General features: G+C 40.5%; 1 protein-coding gene and 1 long non-coding RNA gene across 3 annotated transcripts in view; one reads left to right on the top strand and one right to left on the bottom strand.

Moving 5' to 3' along the window:
- LOC123377620 overlaps positions 1–14421 on the bottom strand; it is a 34388-nt gene that overhangs the window by 14694 nt on the left and 5273 nt on the right. Inside the window, exon 3 of one of the 2 annotated variants that reach the window (XR_006582256.1) lies at positions 2343–2480. The exons of the other annotated variant lie outside the window; for it this stretch is intronic. This is a non-coding gene — a long non-coding RNA (uncharacterized LOC123377620). Of the gene's footprint in view, positions 1–2342; positions 2481–14421 lie in introns of those variants that run through there. 2 annotated transcript variants of the gene reach the window in all.
- On the top strand, positions 159–13205 carry TNFSF10 (TNF superfamily member 10). The gene is made up of 5 exons (XM_045030732.1): positions 159–451; positions 4727–4879; positions 7204–7249; positions 8092–8184; positions 9251–13205. The coding sequence occupies exons 1-5, from the start codon at positions 326–328 to the stop codon at positions 9700–9702; spliced, it is 870 nt and encodes a 289-aa protein (XP_044886667.1). The 5' UTR covers positions 159–325; the 3' UTR covers positions 9703–13205.

Here is a 14421-nt window from a genome sequence, read left to right as displayed (position 1 = left end):
TGAGGCCCTCCCCCACCCCCCAGTCTATTTTCCAGCAGCATTGCCTATACAGCAAAGAAAGCAGAGCTCAAGGACACACCGGTTTTGCAAACACGAAAGCTGGATTTTTGTGGCTGCACTATTTTCATGTGCAGACTTTAGGATTATTGTTGTTGTGCCTTCTCCCCTCCCGCCCATCCCCACTTCCTGGAGATCAGCCAGCAGGGAAATCCTCTCAGGGGGTGGACCAGGAAGAGCTCCACCTCAAACACAGCAAACAATAACAACCTCCCTTGTTGCCTCGCTCGCTCTCCCAGTCTGTGTGTCTTCTCTTTGTGGGCGCACCATGAGGCTGCCTACGGCCGGCCCCAGCACTGGCCAGACCTGTGGGCTTGTGCTGATCTCCGCTGTGCTGCTGCAATCCATTTGCGTGGCGGTTACTTTCCTTTACTTCACTAATGAGCTGAAACAGGTAAGTACCACGGCGGCGATCTAGGTTGCTGGATCCAGCACTGCTCAATCTGCAGGCTGATTTGGCCAGCCTACAGGCAGTTCCTCGTTCTCTGTTTCACTCTCCCTGCAAATCTAGCCAAGAAAAACCAACGCATCGTGTGTGCCCTTGTCCTGCTCAAAGGAAGGTTGTATGGGTTCCTGCACGAGTGATCCGGTTCCCACTGACGGCAGTGGCAAAACTCCCAGTGTTTGCAGGGAGCAGGATTGGGCCCGAGCTGAACTGTAGTGTGGCAGTGTTTATTGTAGCAGGAAAGCCTTAGAGATCCAGCGCTTTTGCTTTCATTGTAGGAGAAGTGGGTTAGGCTGGGTTTGTTTGTTTTGCTGGTTGGCTGGGTTTGTTTGCTCTTTACGCAGAACACGAAGGTCACGAAAAGAGAGGTTTTAAAAACTCACCTTAGACTCCCCCCCCCCTCAGAAACAGAAATGCGCTTTTCATTAATGTTACAAAGTGGCTCTTTCTTCACTCCAATTTGTGCCTTGTCAGCACTGCTGGAACGTTAGTAGCGCTCGGGGCTAGGAGGAGAGCCAGCCTTCTCACCCGAATAGTCACGCTTGAAAAGAAACCCAACGACACTACTTTGCTTTCAGACAGTGACTAATCCTGATAGAATTTCAGGCAGACACAAGCTGATCATTGCCCCCCCCCGCAGAGAGTTGGGGAATGTCTGTGTAGTGGGCTGCGCCTTCCACACTCTGCAACCACAGGTTCATATATCAGCTCAGCCATTTATCTTTTCTTAAGTACGTAACTGAAGTTCCATGCAACGTTTGGCTGGTTGACTTTTGCACAAGACTTTAAAAACCATGGTCCTATATGGACATTCATGACCCCATGGCAGTTCTGTAGGGATAGTGGGTTTGTCTAGGTGTCCATCCACGTTTCCTATCCTGCTATCCCTACTATAGTGTGCTGTCCATCTGGGTCCTCTCCCTAGCTCCAGAGGTGGCTGAACACAAGCATCCGACGAAGTGGGTATCGAAAGCTCATGCTCCAAAACGTCTGTTAATCTATAAGGTGCCACAGGATTCTTTGCTGCTTTTACAGATCCAGACTAACACGGCTACCCCTCTGATACTGAACACAAGCAGCATTCTAGGTATATCATTTCTGTAGGGTTTTGAGATCCTTGCATTTGAAAGGTGCTATATAAGTATAAAATACTATTGCAACCCGTGAATTTACCACCTGCAAAATTTAGTAGTACTCTACTCACAGCTTCTTTTGGAGATGGCTAAATCAGATGGTTTGGGAAGTTCTTATCAGATGATTTGCACCACTCTACAATCAATACCAGACTTCTTGAGTGTATAAATCTGGGGACCTGTCTGCTGAATTTGTTGCTCTGATAGCTTCATATCTGGTTTCTGTAGGCATCTACAGAAACATTACATTTGTCTTAAGAAAATAGGTTACACTGTACTGGCGATAAGAGAGAAATGTAGGCAAAGTTGTTCCAACCCTCGTCTACTTGGTTCAAAGTTCTTTGTTATCAAACTTTTGAACATCAGCAATTAGTAACCACAGCACGTTCTCCTAGTTGCTGTTCCTCCAACTATGTATGGTTTGAACTTTTGAAAGAGTACTCTACTATCCTGAATAAACCACGTCCAACAATTCTTACCTCAGCTATAGCTCTTATTATTGCGGGAGAATAACTAACCCTTTTGTGGTGTGAAGGCTGACTCCAGTCTTTTGAAGGGAATTTCTGTTGGGCTGAAAATAGCCTAGGTACAGTATCTGCATAATAATATTATATGGTGTCTCTATTATACATGTCCTTTTTATTCCCTTGCACACAGATGTAAGGTATTGCTATATTAGAACTGTAAATACAGTTTGTTACCTTAATTGTACCTGTGGGTTATGGTTAGTGATATTTATCAGTGAGCCTGGTCCCTCTTTTCCCTTCTTTTTGCTGTTTCATAGTATCTGTATTTTGAGACTTCTGTCAAATAATCATCACTGGCCAGGTGTCAGATCCTTTCAGCTGTCAGTACAAATTAAAAATCTTATTTAATGCTGGGTAATTTTTCTCAATCTACATGGATAGTCATCTGATTAGCTAAATGTAACCGTCTGTTGATCATAAGATGGATAAAGCTTTTTGAACAGCCTAGTTTGGCTTATGGGAGGGGAGTGCTGAAAAGCAGTTACTCAGCCCGGTTGAGTTAATTATACATCCAGGATATAGGAGAGTGAAGAAAACAGACTTCATTGATTTTAAAAGCATAATCCAAATGTTGCCCTTAGGTAATGGGTAAAGTTGTAGAAATACTTCACTAATAATACTCCACTTAACATTTCTGTGGCACCTTCCCTCCATGGATCTCAAAGTGCTGTACAAATATCATTTCATTAAGACTCATAATGCCCTGCACCTCCATTTCCTTAACCTCTAAAATGGGGATAATACTTCCCTGTCACACTCACGTTTGCAGAGTGCATTCAATGCTGTAGATGCAAGATACTGCAGCAACACCAGGTACTAGTACAGTAAAGTTATCTCAGGGGCTAGGTGTGTGACAAGTAAGCAGAAAGCAGAAATGGCAGTAGTGTTTGCTTCCAGGTTGAAGAGAAAAGTTTTGAAGCGCCCTCTCCTTTCCTGGTCCCTAGATCTGGTAGGAGAGTGGTCTGGTAAGGGCTGGTCTACACACAGATTTGGTATCAATTTAATTATATTGGTTTAAAACCAACCCCTTCTCATGGATGCAGTTACACTAGTATAAAGGTGTATAGCTTATTTCCACCAATTTAAGTAAAGTTCCGAAAGTAAGAAGCCTTATATTAAAAATACTACCCTATTCGGTAGTAATGATCCAAAAGCCTGTAGGGATACTCCTGTCAGTCAGAGCATTTTGTGTCAATGATTATAGAATAGGGTAGTATTTTTAAACATAAGAGAATTCTCTGTAGATGCTGCTGCACAAAGGTCAGGAGCTTGAGGTTAAGTGAGGCAAGATTTGCAGGGTCAGATGGTTGAATTCTCTCCATCCTGCTACAGCGGGAAATCTAGGGCTTGCCTCCTTTGTTTTCAAGCAGACAGGAAAGGATGGGAATGGTGGGGGGAGGGGTGGAGAACAGTCCCCCTGTTCTCTGGTGCTGAATGTTCCAAGCTTGAAGGATAGTTTAAACTGTGACATGTTAAGTAAATTAACTTCCAGAGGCAGCAGATTAACAAACAAACAAAAAAAATCCTTTAAGATAGAAATGGTTCAAATTAAACTATTAAATCAAGAAGAAGCAGCCAGTCTGAATGCTTTGTATGTTCACTAGTTTCTTTCCTTTCCAAACTTTACTGGCATACAGGTCTTAACAGGGGTTGTGGATGATGATGAACCATTGAACTCAATGGGATCAGGAGATCTCTCTAGGCTGCTTAGGTTACTGTGTTCTTACACTAAGCAACAAGTGCCAGCTTCAGTTTTGATAATGGGTTATCCCCTGCAGAAGCAGCAGAGCTCAAGGAAGGGTTTCGTTGTTCACTATATTCTTTACTATTTGAAACTATTTAAACTACTATTTTTAAACTATAACTAGGAAAGTTATTCCTGACCACAGTGAAGACATTGGGACTTTTGCCATTGACTTCAGTGGGGCTCTGATTTCACTCTTTCTCTTTACACATCAGAAGAAGGAATTCTCTCTTTAGATAGGTGAATGATGTAGAGATGGGCCCAAGTCACAAGACCAGAGATGTGAAATCAGATCTGAATGCCAGCTTCCTCAAAATTCATAGGGAAGAGGTTTGAATGTGGTCTTCTTGCCCCCTTCCATTACAGAAAATGCCCCAAGCTGCAAGGTTTGAATCTGGGGTGGAATTTGCCCAAAGTGCAGACATGGGGAGTGGGTTAGTGGCTGATGTTCAGACTCATCTTCAGTCCTCAGCGTAGGAACTAAATTCTAACAATGTCAGAGCTGATAAAATAATTCTCAGCATTAGTGACGTAGATATTGCAAGTGCATAAACTTATTCAGCTGAGTCCTGGATGTCCAGTTTATGACCATATAGAGATAAAAATGTATTCTTGCATATTAGGCATCTGGTTGTAACTAAATAAGTATGTAAAATCAGGATTAACTCTCCTTTATAAAATAAATAAAAATAAACAAACTTGCTGTAGCATATTGGTGTTACTTAGAACAGAAAAGGTTTTCCTAAACACAAGAGTTTTGGAAATGCATCATATATCTGCACATTAAGTGAATTAACTAGCTTATTGCCTTCTACCACAGCTCCAGGACACATATTCCAAGAGCGGCATTGCTTGTCTCACTGGGGAAGATCTGGGAACTTTCATAAAACATGTGGATCTAAATGAGAATGAAGAAAGAGAGAGTGACCCCTGCTGGCAAGTGAAGTGGCAACTAGGAAAGTTAATTAAAAAGGTACTTTGGAACTTTCACACAAACGAAACAATGGAGCTTGGTTATAACAATCCAGATGGTTCAGAGAGTTAAGTTCCAACTAGTGAAATAAAATGCAAATCCCAAATTGTTTCCTTGCATTTTAGTGGTCAAATCGCAATTCCAGATATAAAGGAATTCTGTCTGCAGTGAAGTTCTTCTGAGAACAAAAATTGTCATTTCACTATAAGAGTTTCACTGTATTTAGGAGACAGAAAATACAGGTGACCAGTTATTACTAAGTTCATCCCAAAGAGGGGTTCATCCACTAATGTTTGTCTAGCATGCCCACTATTTAGAATGTCTGTCTATCCTTCTCCTCATTTGTGACAGAGCATGGAGATGTAGAGCCTGATTTTCTTTCACTCACACTAGCAAATCAGGAGTGATTCCACTCAAGCCACAGGAAATGTAACAGGTGTGAGATCAAAATCTTGCCCACAGTCCCTTTTATCATAAAGAAAACCACTTTTCACCTCCTGCCTCACAACTGTACAAAGAACAGGTATGTCATGAAGCATTGACGGTTTTATTACAATCTAAACTGGAAATCTCACTCCCCCCATTCCCCACACAGCCTTACCCTTCAAGGTCAGGTATTGTGTGTCAGCCTTTCAAAATACACACACATACACACTAATAAATTATATAGGGTTATCATTGATACTTTTCTCTCACTTTTATCACAAATGTAATTTTGAAGAAGTTTTACTTTGAATAAGGGGTTGCCAAATTGAAAAGGATGATCTAGTAAATTAATAGTGATTTAGTTAGTATACAGTGATGCACTGGAGGTCTGTTTTAAATAAAATATTGGCCCAAACTGAAGTCCACGGAGTTACTCCAAATTTAACTGGTATAATTGAAGGCAGAATTTGGTTCACTACGAGTAGGTTTCTACAATGGGAAAATTCATACATATTTTTCTGCACCAGTGTAATCCTGCAATTATACAACATAGTTGGAGAAAGGCCCTTCACCCTGTCTGCACTACAACTTCTAATACTGCTACCACTGGGAAGACACTTAGGATTCAGAATTTCCTAGAGAAGCAATTGCTGCATATGCATATAGTAGCTGTTTCCCAAATCCATATAAAACACTCTGCTAGAAAAGCTGTTTGGTCAATGAAATGCAGATTAAGGTATCCCAGAGCCATTACATTCTGTAATCTCAGTATTCCTTAGATAATGGCAGTGTCTCTTACATTTCCATGGTGATGACAATGCTTTTGTTGTTCTCATGGAGCTATTACGATTGAGGAGCCATCATTGCTTAATGGAAACTATTCCAGTGTATTCAAAATACCCTTCCCATGACACTGGAACCATGAGTTACAGTGGTGAAATAGTAATGGCTTCAAGTGACAGAATATTTTTGCTTAATAAAGAACTAACATCAAAATTACATGAAAATAAGGTGGGATCTGATTAAAACCTCAAGAAAGCCAGGAATTTATGAGTGAGAACTTTTCACATGAATCTTAGTTCAAGATGTTGAATGTAAGTTTTGTGATAGACTGCCTGAGAACAGGGTATGAGATTTACTACAGTAAATAAGGGTATGTCTACCCTGCCCACATTACAGCGCGGCTGCAGCAGCGCTGTGACATGGGCAGCCTAGTCACGCTGTATCGCCGGGGGAGAGCTCTCCTGGCGAGGGGTGGTAGCTTTATCACCGGGAGCTACAAAGCGCTGTGTGTACTGGCGCTTTTCAGTGCTAAAACTTTTGTCGCTCAGGGGGGCATTTTTTCACACCCCTGAAAGACTAAAGTTTTAGCACTGAAAGTGGCAGTGTAGACAAAGACTAAGCCAGATAAATTCCTGCCATTATTTATATATCAATAGTTTTGCCACTGTGAAAACCGCTGGATCTAATTCTCCTCTGTTGTACCAGAGTTAATCTGGAGTAACTGCAGTGAATTATTCCACAATCAAATTTCTCCAGACCTACACTGGAGTAATTGCAAACAGAATCTGATGCCCTGAACTCTATATTTCCTCTTATTGAGGGCCAGATTTTCCAAAGAACTTTAACACTCAATTGGATGAGCTCCCTTGCAGTTTGGCCCCAGATATTTAAAATTACTGCAAAACAGTTTGTTGTGAGAAATGAATGATACAGTTTCCTTTTGATGTCCACTTTTATTTACAAATAGGAATAAAATTTGTTTGATGATCAAATGCTGGAGTTTGTTCAGTTATGTGGCATATAAGAGTGTGTGGAATAGTTGTGTTTCTGGCATCTTTGTCACTGCTCTACTGATTTCCTAGAAAGAAAACAGTTTTCTTTATGTGTGTTTGCAGATGATATCAAGAAACTATGAAGAAAACATTTCATCTGCGGTGAAAGGTATTTTTAATGTAACACATTTATTTAGCACATAAAAAAGAAACTGCGATGGTAGCAGATGTGCAGTGGTTCCATACATGTTTTCCAGTTGTAGAGAATAGTTCCTAATTTCTTACTTAGTTGTACAGTTCTTCTGCAGCAAAGCATGCGAGATGAGTAACAGTTAGTATTAGCTGGTATTCTTTTAAGAGACATATTAAGCAGTCAGGAAATGTGGTCAAGTTATTAGAGCATGGAACCAGGTTTCAGGAAAAGTGCCTGGCTTCTGTTCTTGTCTCTGATTCAGTGATTTTATGCAATTCGTTTAACCTCTCTGTGCTTCAGAGAACAAATAGTACTTTGTTGTTGTACAGCTACATTAATTAAGGATTGGGCACAGCTCTCCTCTGAAACTGATGCACCCCTGGAGGACTATCAGGAAGCATTCTGGCTCAAGAAGTCAGAGGAAATTTTGCTTGAGTAAAGACCACAGAATTTGGCCTTAAAAGATATTTACCCTTTCCATGAGCACATATTTATTTTTAGTACAGGGTGTTTGGGCACTGGTTTTGAGGGGCGGGGGGGGGAGATATAGAAGGCTTAAAAAGGCATTTCAAAGAGAGTATGGGAAGTTCCGAGAAATTTTGACCATATCAACCATTACACTTCAATCTCTCATTGATTTGGTCAAATAAAATATTTTGACAAACACATAACTCCTCAAATACTGTCAATTTAGTAATTAGGCAGTCACATATTTCCATGGAGATGACAATGGCTTTGTTGTTTCTCTAATTCTAATTTGAGATTTAAAATGGTTATTTCTCATCTTCATGTAACTGAAATGTCTCTAACTCTTCCAGGAACTGAAGAACAGGGATCTCAGAACCATGGACACAGAATAGCAGCTCACTTAACTGGAAGCCGCAATAAGAAGAGCTCTCTAGCCACATCAAGTAAGATATTTTGCTATATTGATGAAGGAAGAAAATGGATACAAAATAGGGAAAGGTCACTGAATATGTGTGCTTTGCGATTTTCCAGAAATGAATATTGACTGTTGATTATTCTAGGCACACTTTTTGATTGTTTCTCATGGACTTAATGCAATTTTTTTGGCCAGAAAACAGGGAAAGCTTTACAAAATCAAAGATTTTCTAGTTTTGGTAAAAATAATTCTTCAGCTCACTCTAGTAGTAGTATCAACCCCACTCAACTTGGGTATCTATGGTGCACCTTCCTTCTATGTCTTTAGTTGTTTTTTTAATGAAAATTCCCTCTTTGTAACTCTGCCTATCTCCTCTGCAGTGTCTTTTTGGAGAAATATATGTGTATGAGGGCCTAGAAGCTAAGGTGATAGGCACATAAAAAAATTTAAATTCACACCAGATTTATTGAAGGACTTTCTAAAGTTCTCAAATCTTCTGGGGAAACCCAGGGCTGAGTTAGGATTCTCACATTATTTTGCTCAGTAGCCACGTGGCAACTTGGATTAATTTTCATTCTGTATTTCAGGCAGCAGTGGGGAAGGATTCAAAGATCAAAACTAAAATAAATCCCCACAAAGTGATGTGCTGAATTGCTACTTAATGAAATTTGAAATCTCTGGGCTGGTCTACGCTACCGCGATAAACCAATCTAACTTAAGCAACTTCAGTGATGTGAATAATGTAACTGAAGTTGTCATTGTTAGATCCACTTACCGCGGTGGCTACATTGCGCTGTGTCAACGGGAGAGCGTCTCCTGTCGACTTCCCTTATGCTTCTTGGGGCAGTGGAGTACTCAAGTGCTCTCCCATTGCATCGTTTGCAGCAGTGCCAATCTACCAGCAAGTGAAGACATACCCTTTAAGAGTGATTGGGCCCAATCCTGGACCATCTGAAGCCAATGGATGCAGGATCTGGCCCATTGCTCTTATTTAGGTTTTGAAAAACAGTCTCATCAGCTAAGAGACAGTGGACTTTGTTGCACACAGCATTATTTAGCTCTATATTCTTCTCTATTTTTTTCCCCTCAAATAGATTCCTCATCCAGAAGAGGTGTTGGGCAGAAAATAAATACCTGGGAACCCTCAAGGAAAGACCATTCATTCCTCTATAATGTGGAGTTGAAAAATGGGGAGTTAATCATACCCAGAACAGGGTTTTATTACATCTACTCTCAAACTTACTTTCGATTCAGCGAACCTGAGAACGAGGATTCAGAATCAGATCCGTTAGCACTAAGCAGAAACCCTAAGCAAATGGTCCAGTATGTTTACAAACTGACGACATATCCAGAGCCTATCCTGCTCATGAAAAGTGCAAGAACTAGCTGCTGGTCTAAAAAGGCAGAATATGGACTTTACTCCATATATCAAGGTGGAGTATTTCAGCTAAAAAGGGATGATAAGATTTTTGTCTCTGTCAGCAATGAGGACATAGTTGACATGGACAAAGAAGCAAGTTTTTTTGGAGCCTTTTTGATCAGCTAAATGATTAACAGAAAACCAGACTCCCAAAGGAATCATTTTTTAAATTCTATAATCTAAGGTGGCAGAGGAGGGAGGAAGCCACTGTGACAATACAGTGACTTCGAAGCAATAGTGGCAATGCAAGAATCCCCACTGTCAATTCATCCTGTGAAAGGTTTGATTGCTCTGAGAAATGATCCAGCGGAAGAGCAGCAGGTGGCTACAGCTGCATATGATTGTGCCTTGTATAACAGCACAGCAGATCCCCAAACATGCCAGTGTTCTAGGACTTGCCAGGATTTTAACATGTCAAAGGTGAATGGTTTTGGCTAGGATCAGATCAAGTGCAGGCAGGCACTGTCTGAGGTTCCCTATAACAGTCTACCAAAGCCTCTCAAAACCTCGTTTGTGACAATCCCTCTGCAGGAAAGGTGGATTTGCACGGGGACTAGATGGAGACTATAGACTTGCATAGGGGATTAGATTGAGGTTGGAAAATGGATTTTTATCATGAACGACACTTTGGACCCTATCCTGCTGACTCTTTCTCCTGTGAGTAATCTTTACATGAGCAGAAGTCCCTCTGATGCCAGTTGGACTGCTCTCTTGAGTAATAAGGTTTGCAGGATCAGGCCCTATGTTTGAATCTTAGATTTCCTAAAATGAAAGGCTAGCAAACAATTAAACTACAGTAGCATTTAAGCACATACTTAACTTTGACATGCGAGTACTCCATTTGAAATCAATGGGATACTCATGTGCTTAAAGTTAAACATGTGCTTAAGTGCTGCATGGGATCACAGCCTGGTTATTTTTGTCTTCATTAGGGTATTGTATAGATGATGGAATGAAGTGGCACAGCAGAGCCATTGAAATCAATAAGTCAAATTATGAGTTCCCAGTACATTTTAATAATCCCATATCTGCTTAGTTGACTAATATTGTACTGCAGAGATTTCACCACACTTAGAGCATGTTCAAATATGGAATCACTCTATACTTACTGAAAATGAGTATTTGATCCAGAACCCAAGTGTTTTCCTTTAAATGTTGCATTCAGAGGACTACATTATTTGTCTCACATCAAGCATGACATGATGTGGTTCTTTCATGTTGATTGGCATGATGCCATGGAACATGATATGATGCAGAATAATTAGCTTGGATTTGAAGGAGAACATTCTTATTCCTGGAGAGGATACATGACTATCTCTGCTTCAGCATTGGCTGATTTTAAGTTAATACTGTTTAGATTTTTGTTTTATTTGCAGGGCTGTGTGGGAACTAGAAAGCATTTCTTTTTCTACCTGAACTGAATATTAGATTTGTTAGCTGTAAGATTAGAACTGTTTTTCAAAAGTTAAAGTTTTGTTAAGAATAGGCAATATAGCCGGATCTTCAGGTAGCACCACTCCAGTCACTTTAGTGGAGCTACACCCATGTACACCAGCTACAGATCTAGCCCAAGTTCAGTGGAAAAAACATATATTTCTGAAAGAAAGGGGGAGTGAAAGGCAAGTGGGGCAAGGATTAAGCCAGTAGAGAATTTGGCCCTATATTATTTTTGATATAATAAGGTTGCCTCAGGAGTCATAAAATGATGAAAGTCAGCAAATAGCCTTACTTACTTTGTCCATGGCCTACAGGAAAAACAGGTATACCATTCACCCTACTACCTTTTTTATGGCCAACCGGAAATGAATTTGCATCAGTTGCCTCACTTGCCTTGTCTATATAAATCAGAAAAGTAGGCACACCAGTCATTCTATTTACTTTACCTATGAACAGCAAGAAAACAATTTACAGCAATCACTTTGCTTTGACTGGTTAGAAGAAAGAAGCACATGCAAGTTTATATTCAAAACCATTGTTCCAGTCTGTGTTTGCTGTTTCTACATGGAGGAAAATATGTTAATTTCAATGGTAGCCAATTCTGTGAATTGCTCCACCGCTTACTGGAGATGCTTGCTTTGCAGTGCAGTCATGTCTCATATACTTTATATATTTTTCTCAGCTAGTCCTTTGAAGCGTTTTCTCAGAATTCTCCGACTGCACACCACAGAGTTTTTAGCTTTATTTGGTGGCTTCCTAATTTGGATACAGTATGAATTTGCACTAGTTTCACACTGGTCCCCACTGACTTTGACTGAACTGCTCCTGATTTACACTGGTGTAGATCCTTCAGGTCTGTCTAGCTGAGCGAGGGCCAGATTTTGCTGCCCTTACTCCCATTACATAATACTTTAGGTCCCAATGCTGTAATGGGAGTACTCTTAGTGCACAAAGTTAAGCCTGAGTGTAGGTGTTTGCAGGATTGAGGCCTCACTTTACAAGTTGTTTGTGGAGTAAGGGCTTGGCCCTGCTCCCATTCAGATCAGAGCAAAAACCTTAATGGGGCAGGACCAACCCCTTAGATATTATTCAATGAGAGTAAGGCCAGCACAATCTGATCCAATCCGATTAGGATATATACTGTGTTTATTTTTCACAAAACTGACTAATTTTCAAACTACATAGTTCAGTTTAGCTTAATACATTTTCAAAAGAGAATAATTTGCAGAGAACTTTTATCCAGATTTTCTTCCCAGTTCTAATTTTTGATTCAGCTAACACAGTGCTCTTACTTAACACAGGAGTACTACAAGACTGCATTAAACAGCTCCCTCCAGATCCTAGATTCTGTCCCTGATCCTTCAAAGTCTTATATATGTGCTTTACTTTACAAACTGAGTAGTCCCATAGACTTCATTTCCTGGATCAGGTTCATATTATTTAACTCCTCAGCAACATACTCAACTGCAGCATATAAATAAAATAATGGATTTTTTTTTTAAAGTCCAGTTATTTTAGGTGCTTATTTTTTAAAAAAAATTCTTAACTGAGAGAGAATTTCAGATATATTAGTTGCAGCCTAAAAGTGGAAACCATACATATAATTAAGAAAAAGTCTATATGACAAAGACCTCAGGGAGACACAGATGGAAAAGGATTTGGAGAAGCCGTAGGAGCTGTGCACAAATTCATAGCTGACAGTAACTTAAGACAGATTCTACTATCTACTACACACAGATGTTTTTCATCATTTTGTCTCTGCAACTTGATATATAATAATGGGCCCAATTTTATTTAGGAAGTGCTCCCAGGCATTTCCAACCTTTTTGCTCTCCATATGTACACATTTTTATGTCGCTCCATTCTGGGAGAATATATGTAGCACAACAGGGGGCAAACTGAATAATCATATTTTATTTCCCAGTAATCCAAAGACACGCTTAGCCTGGTGAAAAACTAACAAGCAATATCTGACAAGGACTCATTTGAAGACAAATAGAGGTATCTACCATTTCCGTTTGTGGATTCATTCTCTCATTCCCCAAGCCTCGTTACCCTCTTGACTTTCAACAGTAAATGTAGCAAATAGTTCCTTGTGTTCAGTGTGCGTGTGCAGCTGCAAGAACACTAACTTTTCTATGAAAATTTGTAATTTTTGTATATACTTTTTATATAAAATTTTTTAGTAAATACTTATTTTGTCTTTTAATTATTATGCTTGGTCTTTTAAGGCTGCCGTAACAACATCTCACTTACTCTGATATCTTGACAGTGAGATGTGTATGGGCCTGATTCAATTCTCAGTGAAGTCAGAGAGTGAGTTTCTCTGTTGACTTCAGTGCAAGGCCCATAATGCATGTAATTTTGCAGCATTATGACATGAGGAAGTTGCTTCCTGATCCCAGCTGGTAACCGGTTTCTGCCCTGAAGCACTGGATTGAAGAAAATTGAAAATCCTTGTATGCCCAGAGACTGTTCGATACTGAGAGCCTTTCTGGAGCGTCTCATCACCTTCCTGAAATAGGCCCATAATTTTAGCCATAGTTATTGTAAACAGAGAATCTCTTCTTAGTCATATAAACAGTCAACCCTTTCTATTACCAAACTGCAGCAGGGGACCCACTGAACTCATAGGATAGATTGTCCCTGGTCCTTGCACAGCATGTTGAGAGGGAGAAGGCAGACAGGAGCTCTTCAAAAGGGCAATGACAACTGTAACCCCAAATTAAGGGGGAGCACAGAGGACTGCTCAGCCCATGAGCAGACATTGCCCTAAATGGTGAAATGGTGTGGAGGAGACTGGGCTACTTCCTTTCTACCCCCACGACGTAGAATAGCGCACTTGGGGAACAAAATGTGCATTTGTACTCTGCACTGGGAAGTCTGAGTAAGGATGGTACCTCCTGGAGATGCCATCCCACAACAGAGTTTCCCCTAGGCGGGTAAAGTCCACACCAGCCCTACCAAGGCAGTGCCTACGTAGTACAACATATTTTTATTGCACTGGGTCCTAGAGACCTCAGCTCTATATGCCAGGCACTGTACAAACAACAAAGAGCTGGTCCCTGCCCCAATGAGTTTACAATCTAAGTAAATTCACCACAATGTTTGTTTTATTCCTGTTCGAGTAAAGGACACACCTCAAACAGTGGTAATAAGCAAGGTCACAATCCTGCAAGTTGATCCATGTGCCTGGAGCTCAGCACCCATGCAGACCCCCATTAAAGCAAAAAGCAGAAATCTGGCAGAGTGGCTTATCTTGTAGCGTTGGTGCCCAAGATGGTAATGACACCCACAGAACATGCCTCCAAAATATTTTATGTGTGTTGCCTTTTATTTAATTAAGGGTTCCCTCTTCTTGGTATTGTTATGGGAAAGGATACATAGGATCAGCTAATTGACCCTCAC

The sequence above is a fragment of the Mauremys mutica genome, chromosome 9 (assembly GCF_020497125.1).
Source record: "Mauremys mutica isolate MM-2020 ecotype Southern chromosome 9, ASM2049712v1, whole genome shotgun sequence".
NCBI lineage: Eukaryota > Metazoa > Chordata > Testudines > Geoemydidae > Mauremys > Mauremys mutica.
This window is presented reverse-complemented; position numbering and strand designations above follow the sequence as displayed.

What these genes read in the sequence shown, in the direction of transcription:
- TNFSF10 (XM_045030732.1), top strand. Translation starts at nt 326, where the DNA reads ATGAGGCTGCCTACGGCCGGCCCCAGCACTGGCCAGACCTGTGGGCTT. An exon ending in TCACTAATGAGCTGAAACAG is followed by an intron (nt 452 to 4,726) that starts GTAAGTACCACG and finishes CTTCTACCACAG; the next exon opens with CTCCAGGACACATATTCCAA. An exon ending in TAGGAAAGTTAATTAAAAAG is followed by an intron (nt 4,880 to 7,203) that starts GTACTTTGGAAC and finishes GTGTGTTTGCAG; the next exon opens with ATGATATCAAGAAACTATGA.